The sequence below is a fragment of the Pelophylax lessonae genome (assembly GCF_965119305.1).
Source record: "Pelophylax lessonae genome assembly, chromosome: 13".
Classification (NCBI taxonomy): Eukaryota; Metazoa; Chordata; class Amphibia; order Anura; family Ranidae; genus Pelophylax; species Pelophylax lessonae.
In genome coordinates this window covers 97,165,961-97,181,211 of record NC_138780.1, presented here as the reverse complement: position 1 = coordinate 97,181,211, position 15,251 = coordinate 97,165,961, and the positions used below count along the sequence as shown (strand labels likewise).

Here is a 15,251-nt window from a genome sequence, read left to right as displayed (position 1 = left end):
GACCTTTGTTTGTATTGTTTTGCCAGCTTATGGAATTCAGTTTGTGTAAACTCCCTGACTTCTTCAAATTCAACATCTCTGGGGTTGCGATAATGCACCTCCCCATCTGCCATATCCTCTCTATCATGTTGCCTTTTCCTTTGCTTAGTAATGAGAGGTCTGGCACACTTTTTCTTTCCCATTGGATGATCATCATCAGAAACATCAAACACTATCTCCTCATCCTCGCTATCATTGGAGGAGACATCCTCACAATCCCAGTTTTGGGATGTGACAATGGCATGTACCCTGGCTTTACTAACAGGTTTACGTTCCTTTCTTTTCCTTAAGGCATTAATTGATTTGGTCATGAGGGCTGCACACCGCTCTTGCAAATCATCGGCCCTACTAGCAGTTGAACGCACACACTCTGAAGCAACTGCTAGCTGGTCTTTCAATAACTTAACTTCTGCCTCTGCCTTCTCCCTTTTCTGTGATTCTGCATAGAGAGCATGAACAAAATACCAGCCCACTGTGGAAACTGTCCTCTTCTCTGCTTTACTTAAATCCAACCCCTTAAGGCTAAAATCTACAAAATGATCTGAGATTTTATCACCCCAAGTCTTATTCAAAGGAGAAGCATACTTTGCAAATTCTTTAGCAAGAGACTCCCACTCATTGTCTCTGGCCCAGATAGGTAAACTGCAAATTTCCTTCTGGACACCAGAAACCTCTGCAGCCTTGCTTTTCTTAAACAGCTTACGCAGCATTTTTTACCTAGCACAAGCTACACAACACACCACAGAAAACAGGTCTGTTTCAGTTGAATTTGTAGCGCAAATCGCGGACGAGCCCCCAAATGTTTTGCGTGCGTTTCTAGCAAGGTTACTTTGCGGTACAACCAAGGAAACTTAGACCTTTGTGGTGTATAAATGTGCTTTTACTATGCAAAAACAATCTGTACATACAAAACTATTACAATATTTAGGAGCATAATACAAGACTAGCAGATACAGATAAAGCAAATATACTTAGCTAAAAGAAGTTTGCAGCCATGGAGTCCCGTTTGCTTTTGCACATGGCACAGAGAAAAGTCAGTAGTCATCGCTTCATGGATGTTTCGTTTGAGACTGACTTCTTGCAGCTTTGAGCAGTCATTTAGACTTGTGATTAAGGAATATACCATCCCTCCAAACCAACACCATTTGTTCTGAGGACAAAAGGGCTGTTTATCCATTGTACAGTGACTTTGAAGGGGGGGGGGGGGGTTAGGCTTGGCCAAACTTCCTTTCCAAATCTTTACAAAAGAAAGGTATCATTTAGTGAGCCACTGTTAAATATGCAATTTCCACAACAATGCATCAGATGTCATATTTTTCTTCAGTTGGATAATTCTGTTTAATATTGAAGCATACTGTTTAGATGTAATCCTTATATCAAGGTTCTTACATCCCCATCTCCCTTCATTCCTCAGTGTAATTTATTTACCTATTCCATTGTCAATTTTCTTGCCAAGCTTTGCTGGTTGTTAAAGAAGAACTCTAAAAAATGAATGTACATGCTCATTAGATCACCTATGCATTCCTTTAGGAAGTCATGTAATTTTTATGTTGGCACATGCCATCTAAAAGCTAACGTTTGATTTGAAATTGGACTGCTACCCTGTTAACTGATGGGCTTCAGGAGAAGGTAAAAAGAGTAGCCATCAGCAGTGTGGTGATGTTCTCCAAAAGCCCAAAGGACAGATAAGGGAGCAGCATGGATTCTGCAGATCTGTTCCATATAGCACAGCAGCTGTGGATAGATACTTGGACTATGTGGACAAATCTTGTGCAACGTAAAACACTGCCTCTATGTGTCTTTAAACAGTGTGTTTAGCTGCAGATGCAGGCAAAGGGCAGATGCATGCATATCTATCAGTTGCAGACAGGAACTGCAGATTAGATTCACCTGAGTATTCTTCTAATTTGCCACCTAACATTTCCAGTTCCGTTTCACTTTTCTTTATGCATTACGGTACCTACCTTTTCTTAACCAATTGCCCTTTTGAGGCATTTCTAAGTGAGGCTACTGCCTGTCACTTAAAAAAGTGTTAAACAGGATGAGACTGTTCTCTTAACCCATCTTTAACTTTTCACTCCATTTTATGAACTTTTTTTTATTGCTTCTTGTTTTCTATTTTTCTTTTGCTACCCTCTACACTTTTTTTAGTTTAGTCCCCTGTCCTTACCTGCATCCTTTCCTTTCCTAATTTATGCTCTCCTGCTGTCTCTCATCTACCATCTCCTCTTCAGGCACACAACTTTGGCTAATTGACATGCAAAAAATAATCTACCATATAAAAATAAAGTTTAATGGCAGGCAACCAGCTCTGGCTTTTGCATTGCTTTTGTATCCTGTTACTGGTTGCTAAGGCCTGTCCTTCCTATTGCTTATTCTTTCATAGATGGTATTTATGTGGCCCTTGCCAGTTCTGCAGATCAGTTCCTTGAGCTATTTTTTCATCCTTCTAGCCTGCTTCTGGTGTATTACTATTAACTCTTTAAGAAGCATTAGTTAAACATGTGCTGCCTGTAAAATGTAGAGCATATGTAACCTAACACTGTGTGTTATCTTTTTCTTTTTTTTTTTTCTTTTTAGACCAAACAAGGAAAACACATTCTTTATGGCTGCACAGAACTTTTTAATGCTTCACAATTTGTTAAACAGGTAATGGGTACCTTTTCTGCATACAGATGTAATAAACTAAAGCCATTTAAAATGGCTGGTTCATAACACAGGGTTCAAGTTTGGCCCCTCAGTGTTACTAGACTTAAAGCTGAACTCCAGAAATTCAGCCATTTTCTAAAATGTGCCAGATGACCATAAGTTAAAGGATAATTTCACCTTTTGTAACATGTTACAACCAAATTCAGGGTGTGACATTTTACAAATCCACCGGCCTGGCTCCCCAATATCACAGGTGGCGGGGGATCTTCTCTCCCAGCTCTCTGTCAGAATCTGCAGAGAACACGGTCATGCGGGCCAACGCCTGCCCTGCTGCGCCACTCATTCACAGAGTTCTGTGAATTGAAAATTACAAGATCCTGCAGCCTTTGTGGCTGTCGGCTTGTTGTTCTCAATGAACTACCACGGCGCTGTTAAATGCTGTGGTAGTTAATTATTTCTTCCTGTTAATGTGTAACTGCTTGGCCGTACGAAGTAAGGCCAAACAGCTTACACACAGAGGGTGCAATGCTCTCCAGGCTCCTAATTTAAAAAATAATAAATGCACATTTCTCTATCGTTCATCGACAGACGCAGCTCCTCATCTTCATTACTCATAGGGTTATGCTCCTCCTTCTAGTAATAGGCACTAAGCAGGAAAAAAACGTAACCCCGCCTATGGGGGCTGTCCCTGCAGGCATAACCCCTTTAGACTCTGCTATCATCAAACAGTTTGTTCTGCCTAGTGTTAGGAATAGGATCTAGCTCTCTGCTGGGACTTCAGTCTTTGGCTGTAACAGCGAAAGTTTGTGATTTTTAATTTTTTAACTAGTTAGTTCCTGAGGACCAAGATCCAGAGGAACTACAAGCTCACGGGGTCTAAATCTGGTGTTATCTGTTCTTCAAAAGCCTCCTTTTGAAAAAATTTGGGAGATTTCGCTGCTTTCTTTGTCTCAGAAGGTTGCCTTTTTGGTGGCGGTCACTTCTGCCCGCAGGGTATCTGAATTGGCGGCGTTGTCTTGACGCTCACTTTATCTGGTGGAACACAGGGATAAGGTGGTACTTCGACCTAATCAGTCATTCCTTTCTAAGGTGGTTTCTGATTTTCATCTGAATGAAGACATTGTGTTGCCTTCACTTTGCCCTAAACCTCAGCATCCTAAGAAGTATGCCTTGCATTTTTTGGATGTAGTTTGGGAGATCAGGGTTTATTTAGAGACCACTGAGTCCTTTAGAAAATCAGATGCTCTTTTTCTCCTTACTGATGGACCTCGTAAGGGTTTGGCTGCATCTGCTGCGACCATTTCCAGATGGATTATGCAGACGGTGGTACAGGCCTATTCATGAAGGGTCCGGTTTCTCCTTTCCCAGTGAAGGCTCATTCTACAAGAGCACTGAGTGCCTCTTGGGCTTTTCGACACCAGGCGTCGGAGCTACAAGTTTGCAACTTGGTCGCAGTTTAAAAGAGAACCCTGTTTAGTTTCTCTTTGAGGGTTCCATTTTGTCCGGGTGAGCTCCAGTTGTTCCTCGTTGAGCTCCATGTTGCCTGGTTGGCTAAGTTTAGCCATTGGGGACTTACATTTTGTGTTTGCGTTTCCCACCCCTCATGATTATACTGCTTTGGGACATCCCTATGAGTCATGAAGGTACAGAGCTGCGTCTGTCGATGAACGATAGAGAAAACTGGATTTTTGTAAGAACTTACCATAAAATCCTTTTCTCTGAAGTTCATCGACAGACACAGCATCTGCCCCTCTACTTCTGAGCTATGGGTTTTTTTGTCTTCTAAACACTGCTTGCTACTAAACTGTTTGATGATAGCAGAGTCTGAGGGGTTATGCCTGCAGGGACAGCCCACATAGGCGTGGTTCATTTTTTTTTAACCTGTCTAGTGCCTATTCCTTGAAGGAGGAGCATAACCCTATGAGTCATGAAGATAAGGAGCTGCGCCTGTCGATGAACTTCAGAGAAAAGGATTTTACAGTAAGTTCTTACAAAAATCAATTTTTTTTTTACCTGCATAAAGATGTGCATTTATTATTATTTTTTTTTAAAAGGTGACTTTATCCTTCAAAGGTTAACTCCACTTTCATGGGGGAAAAAAAAAAATTAGCAAATAAAAAAAATAAATAATAATATAGCATATACCATTGCGGCACAAGTCATATTGTATTTAAATGTTATTAAAATACCTTTCCTTTTTAATCTGCAGAGCTGTTTTTTTTTCTGTAAACTGCAGTTCAGTATGGCTACCTGGAGATATTCTGTACACAGATGGTGTACAGAATGCCCCCCTTATATGTTATTTACTGCTTGTGTGATTGGCTTACTGATTTCTCTATCGTTCATTGACAGACGCAGCTCCATATTCTTCTTAACCATTGAGTTATGCTGCCCCCTACAGGAGTAGGACACTAGGCAGGAAAAATCTTTACCACGCCTATGAGGCAGTCCCTGCAGGCATACACCCACTCTCTCTGCTATAGGATTTAGTTTGTTTCTGCCTAGTGTAGGGGTAGGACCTAGTTCCCGGCTGGGACTTCGGTCTTAGCTTGTTTATTTTAAAGGGAACCTTTGTTAAAATTTAAATTTTTTAGCTAGTTATGTTCCTGAGAGAGCTGCAATCAACAGCCGGACTGGGTTTCGGACTGGATATCCTAGATCCTTAAGGTCTCCCAGTCCAGTCAGCGAGCGTGTGCAGGTAATAGCATCGCACTAGGCCTCGCCACGAATAGACGGGGGCTGACCCGCGGGGGAAACACCTCCCTGGGATGCACACGACCTGGTTCGGCCTGAGTCGCGACATACCCCTTGGCCGTCAGCACTCCCGCCCCGAGTGGAGAGGTAGTCTGTCCGGAGTGGCGCCCAACCGATTGTCATTGGTATGGTGAGTAGTGTCCCCCCCCCCCCATAGCTCTGGCGATCTTGAGGCGGACGTGGACCCCTCCCTGGGAAGGTGGACCCTCAGGTACCCCCCATTCCCCCTGGCCTCTCTGTATATACCAGGCTCCCCCAGAGCCCTTCTCCCCACCATCATAGAGGACCCTACCTCAGTCAGCGATAGGGGTCCTCGGGGGGGGGGTGCAGATGCCACTATAGCAGATCCGCTGGGGGGGGGTTAATCCTGGCCCCCAGATGCCGCTAACTCATTGGACCACTCAAGGGGTCCTGGAGACAGCATGGTGCACCGAGGTGGCCGCCATTTTCCTGTAGAATCTTTCAGCTCTATTTATTTTTCAGAAGTTCCCATTGAAATGCATGGGGGGCCATGTTTTTATGGTTTCCCCATTGGAATGCATTAGGCGGCCATTTTCTCGGAGTCCACGAACGCTGGACAGCAGGAAGCAGATAGGCCTTTACTCTAGTGATGACCCAGGTACTTCCTCTTCCTGTGAAAATCGTTTCTCTTCACAGCAGACCGATCCTATTCTCCTCCATATTGGATGGTCGTATGTCTATTGGGGTCCCTGTAGGTCTCTCTCTCTCACCCTGCTATCTGCAGTGCCTAGTGGCTGGGACTAGTCCCGCTGGTGCAGAGGTGTGGGTCCAGTTTTTTTTTTGCAGTTTTCTTAAAGTGACACTGCGCTATTCCAGGGTTCCTATTGAGTCCCAGGAACAAGTTTCACCTACAGATCCCCTCCTTGTGGTTGCGGGGACCTCCTGGTCACAACCCTTTTCTGCCTTAATGGCTGTTTTGAAAAACCTGGTGTCAAAAGTGGATTTGGTTTTTAAAAATACCACTAGTAAAAAAATGCCCTATGCCCTCCCCTGTCTCTCCTGTATCCTCAGATTCTGAGGTAGATGTGGACGCAGGTTACCCTGAGTGTTCTGCGTCATCGCACTCAGATGGCGAGGATGACATATCCTTGTCTGCAGCCACGCAGGAAAACGCGCTGGTGGAGGCACTTATAGTGTCAGTGTGGGAAACTCTAAAAATGGCGGATGATTCTGCAGCGTCAGGGACGCAGGTGTCTTTTGGCACTCGTAAATCCAGAAGTCGGGCTAGGTTTTCCCTTGTCCGGAACTTTTTGACAAAAGTGTCTCTGACCAATGGGGGCGCCTCAAACAGATGTTAGTGGTGCCGAAGCATTTTAAGAGATGCTATCCATTCACAGACGCTTTATCCACAAAATGTACCGTTCCAACGAAGGTGGACCATCCGGTCTCCAGACTGAACAAATCTACTGTGGTCCCGTTGGAGGAGTCTCCGGTCTTTAAAGACCCTGTGGATAGAAGGATTGGGTCTCTGTCCCACCACTTACATGTCATAGCGGGCTCTATACCTAAACCAATCTTCGTGATTACTCTGGTGTCCCAGACCATAACAGAATGGGTAAGTTACTAAAAAGTGACCTGGAAATAGAACAGCTCCTTCCTGGCTTGTCAGATCTAAAGGACCAAATGGTCCAAGCCCTACTATTTATATGTGATGCGGCGCTAGATGCTGCCCCTCTTGTAGCCAGGGTATCCACAGTAAGGGTAGCCATTAGATGCATGGTGTGGCTAAAAAGCTGGTCTGCAGATCAGGCTTCAAAAACAGCTCTTTCAGAGCTCCCCTTTACGGGAGCCTGCTTGTTTGGATCCTCTTTGGATGAACTGATCAAGGGGCTTACAGGTGGGAAGAGTACTCTTCTTCCTCAATTCTCCTAGGGTAAGTCTCCACATAATAGACGGGGCCTTTTTTTACAGCCCACAGGCTGCCCTTTTGTGCCTCCGGCACGCAGGAGGAAGGAACTAAGCCATTTAGGTCTTCTGGGGGTTCCAAGAAGACATGGTCGGGTAAGCAGAGAGCAGTCCCCTCCAGATCTGCAGACAAATACCCGTCTGCACAAAGGGACACCCTCACCCGTATCTGGTCACTGTGGGTCTGCCACCCCTCCCTGGGTGTGGTTATGAGCTGGTTTTTGCCACATGCTCTTAAGGAGGGCTTGTTGAGGTTGCTGGCCGGGTTTTTTCCTGGTGCACAACAGGAGGTTGAGCAGGGTTCCCTGCCACACTGGGATGACTAGGGCAGGGATGTCCTCTGGGCTCCCTGCTGCAGTTGTTGGGCTGGGGGAGTAGATGGTTTTGCATCCACGTGTCCGTGCCTCACGTGGCAAGATCTGGTCAAAACTTTAGGCCTACTGGTCGGGAGCTATGTGAGGCAGCCTCAGTGACGGCGGCTGAAGCTACTACCCTCTGTTTGGGCATCTGCCCTCCCCTCCGCTGCCCCTGTGTGCTCGACTCCGCTGGGGCTCGCGCCCAAGCAGCTGAGTGTCCACAAAAATGTAGGCTGTAGCTTGCGGCCTACTAGGCCATGTGGCCGAGTCGGCACGACCACCGTAAGGTTAGCTGAAGCCCCTGCTCTTCTTTTGGGCATCTGCTTTTTCCTCCGCTGGTCCTATTGGCTGGGATCCATGCACATGCAAAATTTAGGCCGCGACTTGTGGCCTACTTGGCCATGCGGCCTTCTTTGCGCCTCCCTTGGAAGGGGTGGCGCTGTGAGGGCGGTCTATCTTTTGATGACAGCCATGCCAAAGTAGCTGGAGACCGGGTGCGGCTGCAAGCGCGGTGGGGGTGTCCCTTGGCAGTGTTTTTACACTCATCTGTGGATCCTCCTGATTTTCATTTGAATGAAGACATTTTGTTGCCTTCCCTGTGTCCCAGGCTTAAACATCCGAAGGAAATTGTCTTGCATGCCTTGGATGTGGTCGGAGCAATTAGGGTATACCTGGCAGCTACGGAGTCTTTCAGGAAGTCAGACTCAGTATTTTTGCTCATGGATGGACCTCGTAAAGGGTTGTCCGCTTCCTCTGCAACCATTTCTAGATGGATCAGAGAGACGGTGGTTCGGGCCTATTCCATCAGGGCTCAGGTTCCTCCTTTCCCTGTCAAGGCGCACACACTACTAGGGGCGCTTAGTGCCTCCTGGGCGTTCCGTCATCAGACATCACGCACGTGACGCAGGTTTGCAAGGCGGCCACCTGGTCTTTGGTGCACTTTTTTACAAAGTCTTATAAAGAGGATGTGTTGGCATCTGCGGATGCTTCCTTTGGCCGCAAGGTTTTGCAGGCTGCTTTTTAAGAGGACCTGATCCTCTTTGAGGGTGTATTATATTTTTTTAGATGGACTCCAGTTGTTTGGTTGAGCCCCTATTTCCTGGTTTGGCTGATGTTTAGCCTTGGGAATTTATTTGCTTTTTCCCACCCCTCATGTTTAACACTGTGTTGGGACATCCCAATGGTTAAGAATACCAGAAGCTGTGTCTGTCAATTAATGAAAGAGAAAATGGGATTTTTAACTTACCGTACAATCCATTTCTCTGATGTTCATTGACGGACACAGCACCCACCCCTCTGTGGAGTTATAATTCTCCTGACACTGCTTGTAACAAAACTGAGCGGCTATAGCAGAAAGAGGGAGTATACCCCCTGGGACTGCCCATGGGTGTAGAAAGAATTTTTTTTTTCTGTCTAGTGTCCTACTTCTGTAGGGAGCAGTATAACCCATGCTTAAGAATAACAGAAGCTGTGTCCGTCAATGAACATCAGAGAAATGGATTTTACAGTAAGTCAAAAATCCCATTTTTTTGTTGTTATACTCTCAAAGGGAAATCATGTCTAAAGGGATGCAGACCAGGCAGATTTCCTCATTAGAGCCCTGCAGGTGCAGCAGCTGATTCTAAAACCACTGCCATACAGATTCATTTTGCACATGGACACAGACAAACAAACAGCTATTTCTCTGTCGCTCATTGACAGACGTAGTCCTCCTTGATTAATATCAACTCGGGTTATACTGCCCTCTACAGGAGTAGGACTAGACAGGAAAGAAAACGTTCTGGCCACACCCTAGGGGCAGTCCCAGAGGGTATATCCTCTCACTTCCTGCTACAGCAAATCAGTTTTTTTCTGTCTAGTTAGGAGTAAGGACCTAGATTCCTTGCTAGGATCTTCGGTCCTGGCAGGATTTTTTTTAGAAATACTTTTTTTAGACAGCTTTTTTTCTCCAGTGTTCCTGTGAGATCTTCAAGCAAGTACGCTGAAACTGGGCGACGGGCTGGATGTTGAGATCCAGTGGTCACCCCAGTTCAGCCTACGAGCGCGTGCAGGCCATAGCTCCGCACTGGGTCGGCCGCGACATAGTCCCACTGGACGGGGACTGACCCTGCGAGTTAAACGTCTCGCCTGGACGCCAATGACCAACAGAGTCACGGCGTCCGTATTGGTCGACAGCCCCCCCCCACCCCGGTGGAGAGGGGTTCTGTCAGGAGTTGGCGCCCGCCTGGTTCCGGTATGGTGAGTAGAATGTTCCCCCTCTCCCCCTGTCGGGTTTGTTGGTGGACGCGGGCCCCTCTCTGGGATGGTCGGACACTCAGTTTCTGGGTCTCCCCTCTATCCTATAACATTTCACAGATCCCCCAATTTGAGTGTGATTTTTGTGAATAGAAACCAGGAGGCTTGGTTTGGGAGCTGACTATCTAAAGTCACTATATGACTGTAAGGGTGACTGAAGTCAGTGGCAGACTACTAAAAGGCATTACTATTGAGGTATAGAGGTATCCTACCTGTGACGGAACCGTCGACCCACACCGTGCTTGTGGTCTTCCGTCAGTATAAGGCTTCCTCCAGTCTGGACATATAGAGATATTCCAGCCGCCCCCCATACAAAAACTAGCCTGAACTTAGCTTGTATGTGTCTGGAAACAACTAGCTCCTTTATTAAAAACAAGCAGCAGATTTTTATACACTTGAGAAGCATGACAGTCACTACATGAACAATGGCCTGAATATTTACATAAAAGCATCACATAATGAATAGAAGATAACGAGGTAGAGCTGACTCATGGTTAATCCCATCTAGACAAGGTTATCATATACATGCTAATTAGCTCAGCGTACTTAAGTCAGCCTGGAAGCCCAGACTGCCGGCACCAAAAGTAAAACAGATACAAATACACATATTATAGTGTAAATACTGAGAACCCACAGTAAACAATAGATGATCAAATCAACATGATTTACAATCCATGGAAGACAGGTGTTTGGGCTGATGACATGCATCTGTTACAAGTCTGATCACTTAAGCAGTCCAAATCATCAATTTATCTGTCACGTAGTTTTTTCAGTCTCAGTGACGGCGAGTACCGTCACATATCTTCCCCCCAAAGGTAGACGAACCAGGTACCAGACCCCCAACTGGTCTGTGCCTGAGTTCGTCGGGTAACAAGTCCCAAAGAGTCAATCCATCATGGCAACTTCCTTGACAAAGTTCCACATAGCTTGTAAGTTTGTCCCGGCAGGGCGCATGGAGCTCTCATAGCCAATCAGTCTGTGGAAGTCTGGTTTGGGCAGGCCAGACTGGGCTTTTTGGTCACCCTGTGTCCCTAAAAGACACAGGGTGATTTAGACATAAGAAGTGCCTAGGGGGTTGAGAGAGGTATTTCCCAACCTCTCTACGGTAAGCTGTGTTCCAAGGACCCCCCAACCAAAGTGACTACCGTCACATCTCTCTGCTTCTGGAAGGAGACTAACACAGGAGGGGACCCCAAATGGGTTGACTTTGAAGGTAGTCTGTAGTTCCAGCCCCCCAATGTCTATACCCACACAGTACCCCAAGCAAATTGTCCCAAAGGGAGCATTACTCACCCAACCAACCTCTGCCTCTCTCGCAGAACATACCCGCTGTAGGGAAGAAGCGTGGACTGGCCCTTCTCCCTGGAGTCCTTTCAGCCGCTGGAGAGAAGACAGGGTGGCTGGGCTCACTCCCTCATGCTGTTGGGGATCTGGGCCGACTGCCCAGCATCCCTGGGGTATACAGGTGGGGATTGTAGTCTCATCCACCTGCTCAGGAAATCCATCACTTGTGAGTTGAGGGCAGAGGCCAGCAGCACTCTGCTCTGTTGCCAGCACTTCTGCTGGGGACTCCACGTAATCTGCTCCGGCAACCTCTTGTCTCTTCTCCCCCTGGATCCTGATCTGCTGCTCGGGACTGACCACCACCTTCTCACCCTGGGTCTCCGGGACTGCTGCAGGTGTGGGGCAAAGATCTTGGACCCTTTGTCCAGTTGTCAGCGCTTCTGCTGTAGAAGTTTCTTGTAACTCCACACATGCTGCTGGCAGGAAATCCCATGTCCCTGTCAGTGGTGTAGCAGAAAGGTCAGCTGCCTCTTCTCTCTGGGAGGCTGAAGCTGCTGTTGGTGTTGTGCAGAGCTCAGTAGTGCTAGGCCCTGATGCCAGCTGTTCTGCAGGAACATAAACTGAAAAGTCAGTGGCCTTGCACACAACTTGCTGGGTCACCAATTGTTGCATCCAGAGGTCAGCAGCGCTAGGCCTGGATGGTTGCTCATCTGCTGCAGGCTCACTGGGAGCTTCCTCCTCAGCAGAAAAGTCTAATAAATCTCCAGTCTCTGGAATTGCTGAAAGTCCAGGACATGGACTGGTGGCACTTGGGCCCAGTGCCAACACTTTTGTAGGTGATTTATAATCCAAATCATCTTCCAATGGAAAGTCCATTAAATTTGTAATCCATGGTTTGGGAATGAAGATGGCTTCCTCTTCTCCCATACCTTTATCCAGCGGCTGAACAGATGCATTCCTCCATCCAAGCTCGTCCTGTGCAGAAACAGGTTCGTCCAGGTGAGTCAGCACTTGCTGCATCCGCCATAAGACCTCCGCATCCAAAACCGTGGGTGCAGGTGAGCAAAGCACACTATTACTGTGCCACATTGCCGACTCTTCAGTCAGGATTTCTGGACTGTCAGCTGGTACTTCTGGGTATTCCCAGGCAAGGGGAGCCCAGGCCTGGCACTGAGCAGAGTCTAGCAGCTGTCTGTAGGCGATCTCCAGCTCCCATTCCTGATTGGCTAGAAATTCCAAATCTTCCAGTGCCCAGTGCACGTCCAAGACATTCAGCATCTGTTCTCTGTATTTCAATATTTCCTCCAAACGCCACTCCAAATCGCTCCCAAAGTCGGGGTCCTCAGACAGCCTCTCTAATAACAGCCCCAGGCCGCCGTAGCAAAAGCCTTCCGTTGGGCTGTCATCTGCTGTCCATGGGCACACTTGGGTTACATACCAGCGGAGGGCTCTATAGCTCTCATCCAACCGCATCTCCTCCTGGACCAGCCTGCTTAACTCAGCTTTCCATTCCTTATGCGGTAATCTCCCCAAAATCACCATTCGCACTTCGTACTGCGACCAGTACCTTTCCTGGAAGGAGGGGAGGATTTTTCCCTGCTCACGAGCTAGCGCTTCTTTCCAGAGTTCCCAGCGGATCACATCATGCCATCTTAGCAGGACCTTCTCTGACACTGGCCCCCTGTGCTGTATCCGCATCTCTCGCAAACTCTTTCCGAATTCCTCTTCCATGGCGGCTGATATCTGTACCTCTCCTCTTCCGCTCACCGGACCTTGGATCCCGGTGGAGGTTTGGATGTCCCAGACTGCAGGAAGCATCCCACCGCTTGCCACCAATGTGACGGAACCGTCGACCCACACCGTGCTTGTGGTCTTCCGTCAGTATAAGGCTTCCTCCAGTCTGGACATATAGAGATATTCCAGCCGCCCCCCATACAAAAACTAGCCTGAACTTAGCTTGTATGTGTCTGGAAACAACTAGCTCCTTTATTAAAAACAAGCAGCAGATTTTTATACACTTGAGAAGCATGACAGTCACTACATGAACAATGGCCTGAATATTTACATAAAAGCATCACATAATGAATAGAAGATAACGAGGTAGAGCTGACTCATGGTTAATCCCATCTAGACAAGGTTATCATTTACATGCTAATTAGCTCAGCGTACTTAAGTCAGCCTGGAAGCCCAGACTGCCGGCACCAAAAGTAAAACAGATACAAATACACATATTATAGTGTAAATACTGAGAACCCACAGTAAACAATAGATGATCAAATCAACATGATTTACAATCCATGGAAGACAGGTGTTTGGGCTGATGACATGCATCTGTTACAAGTCTGATCACTTAAGCAGTCCAAATCATCAATTTATCTGTCACATAGTTTTTTCAGTCTCAGTGACGGCGAGTATCGTCACACTACCTGTCTAGTGTGTACACAGGCCGATGCCTATGCCTGAGTTACTGCAGCCACAGATCGCCATCCCTCCAGAAAGCCGGTCACTTCCACAGGCCGACAAAAACAGGAAAGAAAGCCGCTCAGGTGCAAGTTCAGCACTCGGTGCAGGTCAGATCCGCCATCCAAGCATGTAGACATCCAAAAAGAGAAAGACCGCACTCGGAGATGTTAAATGAAAATCAATAGGACTCCTTTATTCTCCATAAATACAGCAGACAGACAGTGCAATACACGGACAGACGTGTCGGGTTGACGCGTTTCACGATAAAAATCGCTTATTCATAACCACACACCTTGAGACTGTGGATGCCAACAGCCTTTTGTAGATAAACCAAGTAAAGGGTGGACAAAAAAATTTAATTGCTCACACCCTGAGTTAATTGGTACGAAAAGGCACACAGCTGCTTGTTCAGCAATCCACAGTCTCAAGGTGAAGACATTTAATTACAAAAACACATCTCCCTCCCTGCAGGGGGAGGGGGAAGGGTACATATAGACAATATAAAATCACATATTTAATAGAAAAAACACATATAAAGACATGTGTGTATATATATATATATATATAACGGGCTGAGAAGGTCAATAAAATAGGTTACAAAGCAACACATGACATATATATATATACCTATAGGGCTTGACCTCTGGTAGTCAAAAATAGCTGCATAAACGTTATCTTTATCCAAAAATACTTTTAAGAAGGGATCTCTCCAAGTATTCCATCGGCAGTAGTGTTGGGGCCGGTATAGCATAATATAATATAAGTGAAGAGACACAGATATCTGTATGAATAAAGATCTTTTGTCAATGAATGATACCTGTGAAAAACTGAAAAGTAGAAAAACACATTACCGGGGCAATGGAAAAGAAATTATATGTACATAGGTATGAATGAGTGAACATATAATTAAATGAAGAAAGATAAGATAAATATAAAAATAAAAATGTGAACATGAATAATCCCAATATGGAACACATATGTGTATATAAATGTGAACGATATATAATGTATAAAATAAATATGTGTAAAATGGGAGAAGAATGGTGAACAAAATGACTGATGTAAAAACTGAAAATAGTGATGGAGTAAACGTATGGTCAAAAAAGTATACGTGAGGAAAAAATACCTAAAAAACACCTGGAAAAATATAAACGTGTTTAAACTATAATGTTATGACATTACAAAAAAACGTAATATCATCATAAAGAATGTGTCTCTTCACTTATATTATGCTATACCGGCCCCAACACTACTGCCGATGGAATACTTGGAGAGATCCCTTCTTAAAAGTATTTTTGGATAAAGATAACGTTTATGCAGCTATTTTTGACTACCAGAGGTCAAGCCCTATAAGTATATATATGTCATGTGTTGCTTTGTAACCTATTTTATTGACCTTCTCAGCCCGTCATATATATATATATATATATATATATATACATGTCTTTATATGTGTTTTTTCTATTAAATATGTGATTTTATATT

The 15,251-nt window shown here is 45.7% G+C and overlaps 1 protein-coding gene across 1 annotated transcript in view; it reads left to right on the top strand.

Annotated features, from left to right (window-relative positions):
* SCFD1 (sec1 family domain containing 1) overlaps positions 1-15,251 on the top strand; it is a 326,499-nt gene that overhangs the window by 283,020 nt on the left and 28,228 nt on the right. Inside the window, exon 24 of the mRNA XM_082275124.1 lies at positions 2,620-2,688. Within this exon, the coding sequence (XP_082131250.1) occupies positions 2,620-2,688 (69 nt within the window). The remainder of the gene's footprint in view (positions 1-2,619; positions 2,689-15,251) is intronic.